General features: G+C 46.2%; 1 protein-coding gene across 1 annotated transcript in view; it reads left to right on the forward strand.

Moving 5' to 3' along the window:
* The first annotated feature begins 1,371 nt into the window (after window positions 1-1,371).
* OCRL (OCRL inositol polyphosphate-5-phosphatase) overlaps window positions 1,372-17,482 on the forward strand; it is a 28,779-nt gene continuing 12,668 nt past the window's right edge. Inside the window, exons 1-14 of the mRNA XM_083424440.1 lie at window positions 1,372-1,633; window positions 2,881-2,951; window positions 4,358-4,434; window positions 4,895-4,933; window positions 8,609-8,719; window positions 8,809-8,901; window positions 9,172-9,292; window positions 9,979-10,146; window positions 11,612-11,713; window positions 12,027-12,141; window positions 12,859-12,975; window positions 13,110-13,297; window positions 14,560-14,671; window positions 17,411-17,481. Of these exons, the coding sequence (XP_083280566.1) occupies window positions 1,571-1,633; window positions 2,881-2,951; window positions 4,358-4,434; window positions 4,895-4,933; window positions 8,609-8,719; window positions 8,809-8,901; window positions 9,172-9,292; window positions 9,979-10,146; window positions 11,612-11,713; window positions 12,027-12,141; window positions 12,859-12,975; window positions 13,110-13,297; window positions 14,560-14,671; window positions 17,411-17,481 (1,448 nt within the window). The 5' untranslated portion in view covers window positions 1,372-1,570. The remainder of the gene's footprint in view (window positions 1,634-2,880; window positions 2,952-4,357; window positions 4,435-4,894; window positions 4,934-8,608; window positions 8,720-8,808; window positions 8,902-9,171; window positions 9,293-9,978; window positions 10,147-11,611; window positions 11,714-12,026; window positions 12,142-12,858; window positions 12,976-13,109; window positions 13,298-14,559; window positions 14,672-17,410; window position 17,482) is intronic.

The raw sequence follows: 17,482 nt of genomic DNA on the forward strand, positions 1-17,482 counted from the left end.
AGCCCGGACATCAGAAAAGTGAAGGGTGTCCCCCTGAGGAGCGCCAATCGGCGCCCCTGCTAGCCAAGGGTGGGGTCAACCCCCCCCCATACCCAGGACACAGTCTGGCACCCACCTAGTGGGCGAAAATTTGAATTTTTTTTTTTTTAAAATCTTTCAAATTTTTAAATTTTTCCCACGGCACACCAGGCAACATCTCGCGGCACACTAGTGTGCCGCGGAACAGTGGTTGAAAAGCACTGATCTAGTGCAACCTCCTGCAATACAGGAATCTTTTTGCCCAATGTGGGGCTCAAACCCACAACCCTAAGATTAAGAATCTCATGCTCTTATCAACTGTACTATTCCAGAAAGTGGCTGAGGGGAGGTTTAAACAGGTGCTTATTGGTTGTGTCTGTTGTAATCTGTTTTAGTGTTTATATTGTGTTTCTAAGGTGCTTTGGGTCACATTTGTGAGAAAAACAATTAAGAAATAAAACTGATAAAACATCCTGAATGCACCACTGAACTATGTAGCTGTCCATTTGGATAAGTAAAGTGGATGAAGCTTCTCCCTAGTTCCCACTTCCTTTTTTATTACTTGATTGTTAGACAAAACAAAACAAAACCTCAAAGCAGTATACAAAAAGATCAAACGATAAAATTGAGAAAACTTCACAACCCTACTTTAAAACATACAAAAGTTGAAATACTGAAACAGATTTACCTCATCTTTCTAAGCAGCTAGGTAGATTTGTCCGAACAATAGTGTTTTTTAGCAGGCACCATAAAGAGTACAGTGAAGGCGCCTGCTTGATCTCAATAGGCAGGGTTGTTCCAAAAGTGCCACATTGAGAGCACGTGCTTCCCCCGAAGTTTCCTGGGAGCAGCAATGCGGTTCTCAACCTGTGGGTCCCCAGATGTTGTTGGACTACAACTCCCATCATCCCTGAGCTCTGGCCTTGCTAGCTAGTGATGATGGGAGTTGTAGTCCAACGACATCTGGGGACCCACAGGTTGAGAACCGCTGCGTTAAGGGCAGCTGGGACCTGCACCTCTGCAAGGGGTAAACTACAGTCCCCAGAATTCCTCGGGAAGAGCCAACGAGCTCCTTCCTGGCCATTGTAGTTCAGCAAAGTCGGCTTGTGAACAAAACAGGGTGCGGAGAGAGGAAATGCTTTATGAATCGCGTGTACTATTTAGTAACAGGAAAACAATATATCTTTATTCTTTTTTAAAAAAAAAGGCGCGTGGGGAGTGGGCGGGAAGAAAGGGTGGCGCTGCGAATACCCTCCGGCCACCAGGGGGCAGCGGCGGCGGGATCGGAAGCAGACGCGAACCGGAAGCGCCGCCGCCGCCACTCTTGCCCGCCCTCTGGCGCTGCGCTTGTCTCCTCCTTCTTCTCCGCGGTGCGCGCGGCCGAAGGTCGCCGGGAGTCGGGAGCGCGCGGGCGGGAGCGCGCGGTCGGTCGGTCGGACCGGGTTAGTACGGCCTTGACGGGACCGAGCGGCCGAGCAAAGGGCCCCTCCCTTTCCTTCTCCCCTGTCCATCTTCCCCTTTAAATCCCCGCCACGGGGGCCTAGACCGGAGCATGGAGCCTCCTCCGCTGCCCACGCCTGGGAGGAAGGAGCAGCAGCAGCTGAAGAGCCTTCGCGTATCCTTCTCCAGCTGGGTTGGAGGCGTCGGGCAAGGCCGAATGTCACAAGGGTTGGGGTCGCTTTGGAGGGGGTTGGACTAGATGACCCCCTGGGGTCCCCTTCTAACTCTACTGTGATTCTGTGTGGGGACTTGCAGGTTAAGATTTGGGGGCTGGTTCTGGGGGTTGCAAGGGATGGGGGCCTGGGACGGGCTTTGAAACGGGGGTAGGTGGGTGGGAGGGATTTGGCAGGTAGGGGGAGCCACAGTGTTAGAGCCCAGAGCTTCCCGAGAGGGCCCCCTCCCCCTTGTTGCCCGGCAGCCTTTTCGCTCCGCTGCGTTTCTGCTTGGAGATGGGAGACCTGCGGGGGGGGGGAGGGTGTTGTTCCCTCGGACGTTTGTTTTTAGCATGTTAGCCCGAGATGACTTTAAAGGGCAGCTTCGTGGAGAAGCGAGCCTTAAATTGACCGCCCTCAGCTGAATTAGAGCCTGCACGTTGCAAGACAGTGTATCTCTCTAGAGAGTAGGATGCTTCCAAAGTGTTTTGTTTTCCTTCTCACCGTCATGGTTGGAAGCAAGATGCCAGGCTGGTTGCTCTGACCCAGAAATACACTTTTTTTTGCACTTGCTGCTTTCTCCATGTCAAATATTGATTAATCATGGAATTGTAAAGTTGGAAGGGACCACAAGGGTCATCTAGTCCAACCCCCTGCAATGCAGGAAACTCAACTAGATCATACATGACAGGCCCAGAGAAGCAGGCCAGACTGGTTTGTTGTTTGTTTTCTGGCTCAGCCCTGGGAGTTGTTTTAAGAATTCGATGATGTTATTAAAGTTGTAAATGAGATAAGGGACATGTGTGGAGTGTTTTATCTCAGCCATTGAATGACCATCACCTGCTATCTGCAGGAGGACACAAATTATGGGCATGGCATCCTTTCCAGCCAGCACAGGTTTGGTCTCTGAGATAAGCTTTAGGCTACACTCCTTTCTTGTGCCTCTTTCTCATAGCAATTAAACTGGGTGGGAGGAGGGTTCATTGATGAAGGATGAAACTGGCACAGAGCAGTGTGGAGGGCTACCAATATCACAGCTTCAGAAGGAGGGATTCATTTGGTTGTGTAATGGGTAATGGGGTTGAATATGAATTGAATATGATTATGGGGAAATGTGTGGCTGGCAGCACACTGAATTGTTTGGGATGATAGGATTTTATACGGGCTTTTTTCTGTACCACCTTCCCTCTTTTCCTTAGCTTGTTCTCAGGGTGTGGAGGTAAAGGGAGGCCAGAAAGTGCCATGTGAACTGAGCCTGTCACAGTGCGGTGAAGAATATGTGTAAGTTGCCACTGGAGTTTGAAGATTTCTACCCCACACATTCATTTGTACTCTGTAGACTGGGGCAGAAGGCAACTCCTTCCATGGCTCCCCTGATAATCTCCTGGGACTGGCCTTGGATATTTTAAGAACAAGGTTCTGAGCAGGACTTGGACATCTCCCTGTGTCTCCAGATGTTCACTGCCCCCTGGCCTTTTCACGGCTAAAATGCCAGTCAAGTCATATCAACACTATATTTCACTTTGGAAGATGGCAGTTTATGATTATCAGTGCAAAAATGTTTCCTTACATTGGGCTGATGGGCTTACCTTGTTTCTTTCCTGCCCTAGTCCTATAATCATAATATACAGTGGTACCTCGGGTTACATACGCTTCAGGTTACAGATGCTTCAGGTTACAGACTCCGCTAACTCAGAAATAGTACCTCGGGCTAAGAACTTTGCTTCAGGATGGGAACAGAAATCGTGCTCCAGCAGCGCAGCAGCAGCAGGAGGCCCCATTAGCTAAAGTGGTGCTTCAGGTTAAGAATAGTTTCAGGTTAAGAACAGACCTCCAGAACGAATTAAGTACTTAACCCGAGGTACCACTGTATCCTTATTCTGACAATGTAGTGGGCAGAGGGAAAGTTGCAGACATGGCAGACTTTGGCTCACATCCTATTCAGCTATGGGGCTTGCTCAGTGGCTTTTCCTTGCCAAATTACTGTGAAGAGACACAAATTCTCCAATCTTAAAATTACTGGACTCTCAGAACCCTGTTGAGTTGAGAGATTTACAGCCCAATCACACACATTTAGTCTGAAATGTTCATTGGCGTTTACCCACAGGAAGGAGCGTAGGTTTGCTGTCCTACTCGCTTGCTCAGGGCTACCCTATGGGGTTTCTGGCTGAGCAACAACAACAAAAAAACAACTGCCCAAAAAACCCTGACTGTGTACTTGAAGGGATACCCTTTCGGATGCATGTGCTGCTATTTCATGCCTAAATTCAACCCCAACTTAGTCCTTTGTTCTGATAGCTATAACTAGGTGGATCTTTCAGCACAGGAGTGTGGAACCTCAGGCCCAGGGGTCAAATGTGGCCCTCCAGGCTTCTTTGCCTGGCCCTTGGAACTTTCCCTAAGCTACTCCCCTCACTGGCTCTGCTGTGTACTCCAGGTGTTTTGAGTTCTTGCTTGCCTGGATGGAGGATAACAAAGGTTATTTGTGGGAACTATCATGTACAAAGGTGAAATTTACCTTCATTGCTGTGCTTTCTTTTGCCTCTGGTCCTGCCCAGCGCTGGCATGTTGCTCTTGGAAGGTTGCCTAGGAAGGCTCTCAGAATGATAAAGAAATAGAGATTTCTCACAGCACCTCCCCATATCCCTTAATTAACACACTGTTACACACCTTTCATCTTGTTCCAGTTTCACTATCCGTTCCCAGGAAGACCCCAGTGTTCAAGAGAGGATTCCCATCAACAGCCGCTTTAAGTGTGTGCAAGGTATCCAGCCTCTCTTGTCTCTTCTGTTGTGGGAATTTGTTGCTTCCTCGTAGCAAGGTGGTGGGAAAACAATGCCCCACCCCCAAAGCCACAAAGGGAAACCATGCCTCTGTAACTACGCTTTCCAGACTGGAGTGCAGGCATGAATGCAGATCCCTGCATAAGAATAACTGTACAGCCCCTGGTGGTGTGTTGTTCAGGTGTCTCCAATAATGGAATTGACTTCAGACCATGCTTTGGATGTTGTTCCTCGGTGCTAAACCTTTGCAGATCTCAGCTCTGGTTTCCATGAAACAGGAGATGTTCTCTGGTATCTCCATTCCAGAGGCCCAGATCATGGTGCTTTGCTCCTCTGACAGCACTTGACTTTTCTTTATGGCTAGGCGAGGAGAGATGTTCCTATTGAGGGCCTTCTAGGATGGTCTTTTCTAATTCTTGATCCGTTCTAATTATCTTCCAGAGGCTGAAGAAACTCTACTGATTGACATAACAGCAAACAGTGAGTCTCCCTTGACCAGAGTGCTGTCAGGAATAGATATTGCCTGTCACTGACATGTCATCTTTCCCTCTTGACTCATCATTCTTGTTCCTGCTTGTCTCTCCTTCCTGACCCTGATGTCTGGATGTTGTCCCCCCCCCCAAAAAAAAAGTCAGACTGCTGCTGGGGTTAAAGGCTTTTTTTATTCTATCCTCTGCCTTCATGCTGCTTTACAGAGTCAGGACTAGATCAGTGCCCTGAGAAGCTCACAGTGGAGGAAGAGGAAAGCTGGGGGAAAGCATTCAGTCTAGTTACATGTACAGTTTTAGTAAAGGACGGGAATTAAAGATTATACTAGACACTTCCTGGAACATAGAGGGTTTGATGAGGGTTTTCAATGGGAGACAGTTGCAGGCATGAGAAGGAACAGAGCTGCCTTATGCAAAGTCATCACATTTCTAGCTTGGTAATGTCCATGCTGACTGGCAGCAGCTCTCCAAAATTTTGAGACAAAAGTCTCTCCCAGCACTTCCTGGAGATGCTTGGGATTGAACTTGGGATCTTCTGCATGCAAAGCACATGCAGCCACAGGATTTAATATTGCTGGAAAGCTTCTGAAGTTTAAGAGTGGCAGAGCTGGAGGAGGGAATGTCACAGGCAGGGATGTATCAAGATATGAGATCAGAGACGAGTTTTGAAGATGGCTGAGAAAGCCACCAGAGAACTGCAGCCAGTGTCTTCAGCACCTCCCTTGGGGTCCAGAATTCTTAAAAACACAGGTGTTCATTCACAAAATGCCCCTGTTTCTAAGGATTCCAGCACATGAAAACTGAGAATTAGAATAGACACTATTCTGTGAGGTGTCCAAGATGTTAAAAGCATTCCTTTATCTCTCTCCAGATAGATATAGATAACATAGTTCTTGCACGGTGGTTGCTTGTACATAACTCACAAGTGTGTGCCCACTTCTCTTAAAAGTAACTAGGAAAATTGGCCCATCACTATATCTTAATGGTGAATTCTCAAGAGCCTGCCAACTATGCAGGCAATAGCTATTTGCCTCCCTGTTGCTAGTGGCATCTCCTATTGACCATGGGGTTGGGGCAGGGGTTGTGTTGCTTGCTGCCCTCTCCATTTTCAGGAAAAGTGTGCCTCTCTTGCAGATAACTGCTTAGGATGCTGGGAGACAGTGGAAGGTTGAGGGTTTGGCCTTGTCCATCTAAAGCAGGGGAGGGGAACATCTGGCCTTTCAGTTCTTGCTGGACTACAACTCCCATTATTCCTGGCCATTGTCCATGCTGGCTGGGGCTGATGGGAGTTGGGGTCCCACAACATCAGAGGGGTGCAAGGGTTCCCCATTTTGTTTCAGTGTGTCCCAACTTTTCTCCCTTTTGTTGTCCACTGTATATTGATTTAACTGCATAAATGGTGGCTTCCAGAGCGTGTAATGTGGTCCCTTCTAACCAACAGACATTCATGTTAGCCTATAGCAGAGTTGGGCAACCTCCAGCCTGTGGGCCACTTGTCGCCTTGGCCTGATTTTATAAGGGTCACAAGCAGGGTTGGTAAAAATCAATGGGCTTTTTAAAAAAAAACCAAAAAAAGGATTTCTTAAAATTTAAATCAGATTTTTAAAATAAAATGCTTTTGGAGGAAAATATTTCTAAAGATAGTTTTCTATTTAAGTTACATTATAGTCCAAAGGCTATTCATCAGGAAATAAGGATTTGTTTTAAGTTTTTCATGTGTGCTAAAACTCAGTCTAAGTTTTTAAAAAAAAAAATCGTTTAAGCACATCAGTTAACAAACATGGATACATATGCTATAAAGTTACTGTTTTAGTTAAATAAATTGTTTAAATTGTTATTAAGGAAATGATTATTTTTCTCCTTCCAATAAAGTACAGCAGAAAAGTTGCCCAAATATAAACAGTTAACTTATTAAACCTCACAATAATTTCATAGTTATCTGTCTATGTATTTCTAATAGTATAACCAAATCAGTAATATTTGATATAACTGTAAAAACTACTCTGAAAATTTATTGTTCCAAAAATGAAACCTTCATCAGGTTGTAAATATGCAAGAATGAGTCTTTCTGTAAAAAAATGATTTAAATCAGGTCTTACTGACTAGTGATTTAAATCAGGTCTTACTGACTAGTGACTTAAATCGTGATTTAAATTGATTTGATTTAAATCAAATCTACCATGGTCACAAGGAAAGGGCAATGAGGTGAAGAATGGCAGAAAGCAGCAGTGACTGGCACCCACTGGGATTGGTGGAGCCAGAGCCACTAATAGGCTGAGCCAACTAATTCTAGCTTTACCCCCATCCTCCTCTGTGCTGTGTCTCAGGGAGCACTGAGACTAAGGAGGAGGAATCTAACAGGCAGGGCCACCCACAGGACAGGACTGTAAGTTAGAAGGCAGGCAGGTAGAGGCTGGCTGAGCACAGACTGAGCCTCACTTGCCCTCGTGGAGCAGCTTCCACTGGCAGGGAGGAAAGATGGTGTCCTTTCCAGTTTGGGCACTTGGCTTTCCCACCGTCCACATCAAGATTCCCCCTCCTCACTCCCTCGCTGCCCTGGAAATGCAACAGGGAGTAGGCAACTATTTTTAAATGTACCATATTTTCCCATCTATAAGACGCCACCATGTATAAGGTAAAAGGTAAAGGGACCCCTGACCATTAGGTCCAGTCGTGACCGACTCTGGGGTTGCGGTGCTCATCTCGCTTTATTGGCCGAGGGAGCCGGCGTACAGCTTCGGGGTCATTTGGCCAGCATGACTAAGCCGCTTCTGGCGAACCAGAGCAGCGCACGGAAACACCGTTTACCTTCCCACTGGAGCGGTACCTATTTATCTACTTGCACTTTGATGTGCTTTCGAACTGCTAGGTTGGCAGGAGCAGGGACCGAGCAACGGGAGCTCAACCCATCGTGGGGATTCGAACCACCAACCTTCTGATCGGCAAGTCCTAGGCTCTGTGGTTTAACCCACAGCGCCACCTGCGTCCCCCCCATGTATAGGACACCCCCTATTTTGGGGGACTCAGATTTAAGAAAATGGGGCAAAATGGCCCCGTGTATATGACTCCGCCTAATTTTTGACTTTTTTTTAGGGGGGAAACCCCTGTCTTATATACAGAAAAATATGGTACCTTATTTCAGAACTTTTATTCTACAAAATGCAATCTTCCTCAGTTGCTTTATAACTTCTTAGTAGAGTGTTTAATGCTCTCCATTGTGTTTCATTTCAAGGTTTTGCTGCTGTTTTTATTTTCATTTACTGTAGTATAAAAGCAGTAACTTTTGAAGTGTGTCAGGTTCCTGTGAACCTGATCAGTGTCTAGAAGTTCATGTATCTTCAGATGTGGCTGCTTCTCAGCTTCAAGTCCACTCAATTACAGTGCAGTCTCGCTATATCTCTTGTCTTTTCTAATGCACTTCCTGTATGAGTCAAAGCAAGAATATTCTGCTCATTCACTGTGTGTGCCTGAAAGTTCATCCTTGGATTAAGTAATGAATATGACAAGTCAAACTTTACAGCACAATTGTTCCTCAAGCTGTTTCTTCATTTTTGTTGTCTGTTTATTGCCATCCCTCTTTTTAAACATTGGGGGCATTTTCCGTGTTCTGCCTTATCAGTGTTGTGCCCTGTTTCCTGACATGTGCTTTTCCTGTGTGTGCTTCAAGCTGGCTGCAAGATCCGAGTGCAGGGTGATTGGACAGCAGAACATCTCTTTGAGATCCCAGATGAGGAGCAGTGTTTGGGATTCCTCGCTGAGGTTCTGAGAATCCAAGAAGGTGAGCAACTCCCATGCCCTGTCTCTGATGTTTGATGTTGGAGATGGCCAAGTCTCTCACATGAGTGTTGTTGTTGATTTTTGTTGTAGTCCCGCGAAACACTTCTTTCCCTGATCTTGTGGATCATACCTCCTGGCACCAAGTGAAAGGTCTCACAGGGCCAGTAGATCCCCCTTCTGCAGGTACAACCACACCAACATGTAACTTGTGTGATTTCTGCTTGGAATTTTTAAGTACTTGTTGCCTCCTTTAGAGGAAAGGCCTTGAGGGGAGGACCTGTTGCCTCCACTTCCTAAACATGCATAAGCTGAGAGGCAATTGTCCGACAAATGTGGTGCTGTGGGGAGGCAGGAACATTTTCCTGCAGTTAAGTATTTTCTAAGTTCCTTTCCCGAAACTTCCCCAAATGGTTCTGAAGCCTCTCTAACCTCAGAAGTCTTTTCTTCTCTCAGGAATTCTGGGATTTGAGGATAGCTTCAGTGTTATGAGTATGGAGAAGAAAAGAAACCTGCAGAATCAGCAAATGAGCGCCCGCCGGGAGCCTCCACCCCCACCGCTGCCACCAAGCAGGCCGTGAGTTGCCTTAGAGCTGTACTATGCCCTCCTGCCTCCTTGGTTTTAGAATCATAGAATCATAGAGTTGGAAGAGACCACAAGGGCCATCGAGTCCAACCCCCTGCCAAGCAGGAAACACCATCAGAGCACTCCTGACATATGGTTGTCAAGCCTCTGCTTAAAGACCTCCAAAGAAGGAGACTCCACCACACTCCTTGGCAGCAAATTCCACTGTCGAACAGCTCTTACTGTCAGGAAGTTCTTCCTAATGTTTAGGTGGAATCTTCTTTCTTGTAGTTTGGATCCATTGCTCCATGTCCGCTTCTCTGGAGCAGCAGAAAACAACCTTTCTCCTTCCTCTATGTGGCATCCTTTTATATATTTGAACATGGCTATCATATCACCCCTTAACCTCCTCTTCTCCAGGCTAAACATGCCCAGCTCCCTTAGCCGTTCCTCATAAGGCATCGTTTCCAGGCCTTTGACCATTTTGGTTGCCCTCCTCTGGACACGTTCCAGTTTGTCAGTGTCCTTCTTGAACTGTGGTGCCCAGAACTGGACACAGTACTCCAGGTGAGGTCTGACCAGAGCAGAATACAGTGGCACTATTACTTCCCTTGATCTAGATGCTATACTCCTATTGATGCAGCCCAGAATTGCATTGGCTTTAAGGGCTACTTGAGTTCTGTTCTCATCTCCCTTAGGCGTAACCGTGACAAGGACAGCATGAGCAAGGAGCAACCCAAAGTGACCAACACTATGCGCAAGCTCTTTGTGCCTTCCACACATACGCAGTCCGGACAGAGAGAGGGACTCATCAAGCACGTCCTCGCCAAGAGAGAGAAGGAATATGTCAACATCCAGAATTTCAGGTCAGACCATGCAAAAGTGCAAACACCAGTGGAAACTGTTATCATAGTTGGGGTTGGAGAAAGCGACGTCTACATGACAGCTTTATTGTTGGGTGCCAGGCAAAGTCTGTCCTGTTCACTCAGGCCACATGGGGGGGGTAATTTAAAGTATTAGTTGGGGTGGGCAATTTTCCTTGGTGCCACATACTGAACCGTAGCTTCATATTATGAGCATGCCAGCAGCCTCTCCTCCAGGTTTGCACACTTCTCCCCCACCCCGAGCCTACAGTGGTGCCTCGCAAGACGAAATTAATTCGTTCTGCGAGTTTTTTCATCTTGCGAAGCACGGTTTCCCATAGGATATGCATTGACGGTTTCCCATAGGAATGCATTGAAAAAGGCGCAAGACGTTTTCGTCTTGCGAAGCAAGCCCATAGAGAAATTCGTCTTGCGAAGCAACTCAAAAAACAAAAAAACTCTTTCGTCTTGCGAGGCATTCGTCTTGCGAGGCATTCGTCTTGCGAGGTACCACTGTATTTGGAAGCTTCCACTTGTATTTTAAATTAACCACAGTTTGGTGTGTCCAGATCCTATGGTGGTTAATTTAGCAGCTTTGTAAACCCATGATTTGAAGTTGGCTTGTTTCAATGAGCCATAGTTAAAATTAAGCGGTTGTATAGCTTCAGACTTTGTAACAAGATGCAGTTAATCCAAAACTGAAGCAAAACCTTTGGAACTCTTCCTAAAAGCTGTGCTTGAGGACAGGGAGGTGTTTGACCCCAACACTTGGTCATCCTGATAATGCTAAGCTTACTACTTCAAAGAAAGTTTTTGCTTCGGTCATTTCCTTGTACTGTTAGTAGTACCCAGCTGCAATTTGTTTTTAATGGCTGCTTTTATCATAGGTTTATCAGTATGTGGTTAGCAGCTTTAGATCCTACTGTTTTACAGAGGCTGTTTTGCTCTTTTTTCCCCTTTACTAGACAGGCTGTATTTCTGTGCTGTCTTCAGAGTCGGGAGTGCCCATTCCTTCATGGCCAGCATGGAAACACAGGTTGCTAGCCATTTAGGAGGTTTGCATAGAGGAAAAGGGTGTTACAGGGTAATCTACCAACCAAGCTTGGCACAGCAGATCTGAGAGGCGGTTTTCTGCCCCCGGAAAGCCAGCCTGGAAACCAGGTTGCCAGGTGAAGGAAGAATGGAGAGATCAACCAATTCACTTGCCTTCAATGAATTTCTGGTTGCTTGTAGCAACTGGGATAGTGCTTAAATATCAGGCTGGCTGACACATCTTAAAAAATACAAGGAAAAAGCTTTTTTCTTTCATTAGCAAAGCTCATATTACTTGTTTGTTCTTGGTCCTGATCTTGCCTGCCCTTGTAATCCTACCTGCCACACACTCCTGTTGTCTTCACATATTTAACCAGCAAGTCTGTTCAGATTGGAGTCCTATTCCTGCAGCTCCACATCCTTCTCTTCCTTGCAGGTTTTTTGTGGGAACATGGAATGTGAATGGGCAGTCTCCAGACAGTGGATTGGAACCTTGGCTGAACTGTGACTCTGAACCCCCAGATATCTACTGCATTGGGTGAGCAGACATAATAGCTTTTCAGAGACCCCTCTCTCAGTCTTTGTTTCCCCACAGTTGCTTTCTAAACTGAGGTCCTGTTGTGGGAAGACTTTCGCTTTAATCTTGGAACAAAATAGGAGAATCCTGAGGATTTGTATCTTTTAGCGAAGAAGCAAAGTTCTGCCATAATGAACGTGGCAGTGCCATCCTTTCACCCTGTGGGCAGTGGATTACAGCAGCATCAATGATAGCCAGAGGCCTAGGAGGTTCTGGGGGAAGGATGGCTTAGTTCTAGGGATGTGTATTGTATCTGATGGCACTTTGGCATTAGGTTCCAGGAGCTGGACCTGAGCACAGAAGCTTTCTTCTACTTTGACTCAACAAAGGAGCAAGAGTGGCTGACGGCTGTGGAAAAGGCTCTGCATTCGAAATCCAAGTACAAGAAAGTAAGTCCAACCCCACCCATTTCTTCAGCAGCCAGACAGCTGTCAGTGAGGAGGAGGAGGAGGAGGAGGAGGAGGAGGAGGAGGAGGTCAGGAATAAAAAACACCTGGTGTCAGTGGTGTTTTATTCAAAAGAAGCCAAAATCCTTTATTCAAAGGAACTAAAACTGTGCAGGCCTAGTGATCACAGAAACCTTTCCCAACAGGTCTTGCCCCAGTGAGGTAGTTGTGAAGGCTGAAGGTTGCTACCTACCCACCACTCTCTTAAGTCTCCTCCTCCTCCTGGTCCTTCCCAAGCAACCTGAGACTCTGACACCTTGCCTGTCTTTGCTCCATCTTCTTAATTTCTCTCTCTGTTCTGGGAGACCAGCAGGGAGGGGAGCTGATTGCAGCAGGATGGGGAGACCCCCTGGCTTCTTTAGCAGCCTGCCTGATCTCTGCCTCTTGACTCCAGCCTCCACTTCCGCCTCTGATTCTGGACTGCTGTCTGCCACAGAATCTTCCTGCCCTCTTGCCTCTTCAGTTTCCAACACCTCCTCTTGCTCACAGTCTGCTCCCTCTTCTCCCTCTGACAACTCATTGTCGTCCCCCCACTTTGAGCCTTCTTCCCTTGGGGATCCCCAGTTGGTGCCACCCACCACTCCTATCTGGAGCCAGCCAGCCCATGACAGCAAGCAATGCACAAATCTGGTAGACATCCCAGTACCTTGCATCTTCTAGGTGCAGCTGGTGCGTCTAGTTGGAATGATGCTGCTCATCTTTGTCAGGAAGGACCAGCTTAGCCACATCAAGGAAGTGATGACGGAGACAGTGGGCACAGGCATCATGGGGAAGATGGTGAGTAGACCTTGACAGCGGAATTCCCTACGTCTATATTTCTATCTGTCTATATGTTTTTATAATCTCTGCCAACCAGTTTCCCCCTCTTTGCTGCTTGCTCGCTAACAGCCATCTTTGCTCCGCCCCTGCAGGGTAATAAGGGGGGTGTGGCCGTGAGGTTTGTCTTCCACAATACCAGCTTCTGCATTGTCAATTCCCACCTTGCTGCCCACGTGGAAGACTTCGAGCGCCGAAACCAGGATTACAAGGATATCTGTGCCCGGATGAGCTTCCTGCCCCCTGACCAGGGTCTGCCGCAGCTGACAATCATGAAACACGAGTGCGTTTCGAGGGCTTGGAGGGAGAGAGCCTTGGCTGACGTAACTTGTTGGTCTCCGCTATCTGGAGAAGCAAATTGAGTCACGTTTCTGTAACTTTCCTGCATGTATGTAGTTCAAGGGTAGGCAGCATAGTGCTCTCCTAATGCTGATGGACTACAACTCCCATAATCGCTAAGAATTGGCCTTGCCGACTGGGGCTCGTGAGAGTTCCACTTCAGCAACACCAGAAGGGTGCAGTGTCAGTGATCCCTGCTGCCACTGCACTACTAAGGTTTCTACTAGAGCAGACAGAAGTGCCCAGAATTGTAGGCTTCTGCTTCATTCAGGGCAGGTAGATATTAAACATCTGTGAAAGCGAGTGCTGGGCTTCATTCATTAATTTCTGTTTATTGTGGGGATTTCTTCGGCAGAGTGGCTTATATAAAATAATAATCAGAAATGCACCTCAAGATAATTTAAAGCATATAAACAGTACCTTAATAGCAGCAGATCTAAATAGAGCAACATAAACCTAGTGGCAGAGATGTGTTAGATTAGATTATAGCAAATGTGGGCAACTTCTCCAGTGATCGGGGTGGGAGTTGCAGTTTGTTAAGAGCAGTAGCGCAAAAGCAGAGTTGCCATTTTGCATGGAGAAGGTTCCAGGCTCAATCACCAGTGTGTGCAGCTAGGGCTGGGAATGATCTCTGCCTGAAATCTGCTGCCAGTCCATGTAGTCAGTCCTGAGCTTGATGGGTCAATGGTGTGCCTCGATATAAGATAGCTTCCTATGTTCCTGTGTACCACAGCAGTGTTTGGAGGGCCACAAGCGCCTACCCATAAATTAAAGAACCAGGGGATATTTTAAATGTCTTTGCTGAAAGGACATCAAAGCAGGGGCCAGGTGAGCCTCTTTGGGAAGATTATTCTAAAAGGCAGGGTGCCATTACTGAAAAGGCCATGTCATACTTGAAAGAGCAGGAGTTCCCTGGGAAAGATTCTAGTCAGTGGAGAGGCAGTGCAAAAATAAGTGGGCTTTCTTCTGGTACCCTTTTCCCAAACCTTGAAATGCTTTAAAGGCCAAAAGGGATACTCTGAATTGGGCCTGGAACCAGTTCAGAAGCCAGTGTAGTTCACAGAGCACTAGCCTAATATGATCATTCTGCCCAATCCTAGTTATCAGTCTTACTTCATATTGCAGGAATTGGCAGCAGGCTGCCCCCTCTCCCCCCCCCCCCTTCGTGAGCTTGCCTGTAGCTGTGGTTTCTTCGCTTTTTTCCAGCATTGTCATCTGGTTGGGTGATCTGAACTACAGGCTTTGCCTTCCTGATGCCAACGAAGTGAAAACTCTGATCACTAAAAATGAGCTTCAGAGACTTCTGACCTATGACCAGGTGAGAGACATGTTTGTGTTATATGTGGTGGTTTAGGATATTGCCCTGTTTATTTCCTATGTCTGGGATACCCCAGCCTAGACTAGAGAAACCACTTTCAGACAGTTAGGAGCAAAGTGTAGCTATAACATAGAATGACTGCGGCTTCTACAAATGCTTTGTAAGCTTGTAGTTTTCTGCAACCTTAATTAGAAGCAAGTCCCAATTAAGTTGGATGGTTGCCTTGGAATTTGCGTAAGTAGGACTTATCACCCAGTTATAGGGCTTTCCTAGGTCAGCGCATTCTCCAGATGTTGTTGGACTCCCATCAGCTCCAGCATGTCCGTGGCCAATGGTCAGGGACAGCGATAGCTGCTGTCCAGCAATAGCTAAAGGTCTAAGGTTTCCTGCTGTAGGTTTTGCATCTATCTGGAAAATCTGCATTACTCACATCTTATCAGCAGTTACTTCCATTAAATCAAATTAAATTGCTGATGCTTTTCGTTTTTAATTTTTCCCTCCAAGGTTTGTGTGTTCGTAACGCTTACGACCTTTCTCCCACTTGGCATAAGGACCATTGCTCTTTTGTGTTGAAACAGAGGCCTGATTGCTGCATCTTATGGTGGATTTAAGTCCTGTGAGCGTAGTAATGCCTTAGCCCTTTTAGAAGGGTGCTGCACTGCTACAAGGCAAGGGTGGGCAGCCTCAGACTTCCAACATACGCAAAACCATAATAAAACATTAATAACTTCCCTAAAGGTTGTATAGTTACTTATCTCCTTGACATCTGACGGGAGGGCGTCCCACAGGGCAGGTACCACTACTAAGAAGGCTCTCTGCCTGGTTCCCTGTAACCTCACTTTTTGCAGTGAGGGAACCACCAGAAGGACCTCGGTGCTGGACCTTAGTGTCTGGGCTGAACAATGGGGGTGGAGATGCTCTTTCAGGTACATACTGGGCTGAGGCTGTTTAGGACTTTTTTTCAAAAAATATTATTAGTTTTCACAACATAAACAAACAAATACATAAGACAAAAATCAGACATAAATCATAGCCTTATTGAAAATTACACTTATTAACATTGTTAAGTGACTTCCTCACTTCCCCTTGGTTGAATTTCATTGCATATCCTTTTAATGGTTTTCCAAATCACAGTTAGGGACACGGGTGGCGCTGTGGGTTAAAGCCTCAGCGCCTAGGGCTTGCCGATCAAGAGGTCGGCGGTTCGAATCCCCGTGGCGGGGTGCGCTCCCGTTGTTCGGTCCCAGCGCCTAGCAGTTCAAAAGCACTCTCGGGTGCAAGTAGATAAATAGGGACCGCTTACTAGCGGGAAGGTAAACGGTGTTTCCGTGTGCAGCTCTGGCTCGCCAGAGCAGTGATGTCACGCTGGCCACGTAACCCGGAAGTGTCTTCGGACAGCGCTGGCCCTCGGCCTCTTGAGTGAGATGGGCGCACAAAACCCTAGATTCTGTCAAGACTGGCCCGTACGGGCAGGGGTACCTTTACCTTTAAATCACAGTTCTTATAAAATTTGACTTAAACATTAACAACCTTTGATCTTCGCATTATGAAATTAAACATATTAATTCATCACTTAACATAAATAAAATCCTAAGCCAATTAAGTATCTGCAAGCTGTTTTCAGTTAATTTAACTTAACATATTTAAGTAAGTAATCATTAAATTTCATCCACTCTTCCTGATACTACTCCTCCTTCTGTTCGCGGACTCTTCCGGTTACGTCGGCTAGCTCCAAAAAATCCATCATCTTCATCTGCCATTCTTCTATTGTTGGTAATTCTTGGGTTTTCCACTTTTTAGCTAACAAAATACGAGCAGCAGTTGTGGCATACAAAAATAATTTAACATCTTTCTAGGGCAATTCCAAACCTGTTATTCCAAGAAGAAAGGCCTCTGGTTTCTTTATAAATGTATATTTCAACATTTTTTTCAATTCATTAGAAATCTTTTCCCAGAAGTCTTTCACCTTTGGACAGGTCCACCACATATGATAAAAGGTTCCTTCCTTTTCTTTACATTTCCAACATAGATTGTCACAGTTATGATATATCTTTGCTAATTTTGAAGGAGTCAAATACCATCTGTACATCATTTTCATTATATTTTCCTTTAGCACAGTACATGCAGTGAACTTGACCCCTTTCTTTCACAATCTTCCCCAGTCCTCAAACAAAGCTGTTTAGGACTTTAAAGGTTGGCACCAACTCTCTGAATTGTGCTCGGAAATGTACTGGGAGCCAACGTAGGATGCAAAAGGATGGTTTTGCAGTTGCTCATAGTGTCAGGGGTGTATTCTGGTGGTTGTTAACAGTTTGTATGGATCATTGGTACATATAACATTGTCTGTTGTAGGTATGGCTAACTTGTGGTCTGACAGATGTTATTGAGCTGCAGTTCCTGTTGGCCCCAACCATCATGGCCAGTAATCAGGGATGATGGGAATTGTAGTTCTGCAGCATTGTGAGGGCCATGCATCTGCTACTCCTGAGTTAGAGGATTTTCCTGTCGTGTGATGCAGCAAAGTAACTTAAGATGACCAGGGGCAAAATTGCACAAACATCCTGTACCTTTAATAATTGTGTATAAGATAGGATTTCAACAGGTATACCCCTTTTTTTGCACCTGGCTACCCTACTAGTACTTTGCCTTGGTCTTCCAGCACAATAGTGGCTGTTAATAGACTCCATTGCCAGGCAACAGGGGGTCTTCTGCTAATAAGCGACTTCTTTTTGGCTTTAGCTGAACATTCAGCGTACCCAAAAGACGGCTTTTGCTGATTTCACAGAGGGAGAGATCAAGTTCATCCCGACG

The sequence above is a fragment of the Podarcis tiliguerta genome (assembly GCF_965153285.1).
Source record: "Podarcis tiliguerta genome assembly, chromosome: Z".
NCBI lineage: Eukaryota > Metazoa > Chordata > Lepidosauria > Squamata > Lacertidae > Podarcis > Podarcis tiliguerta.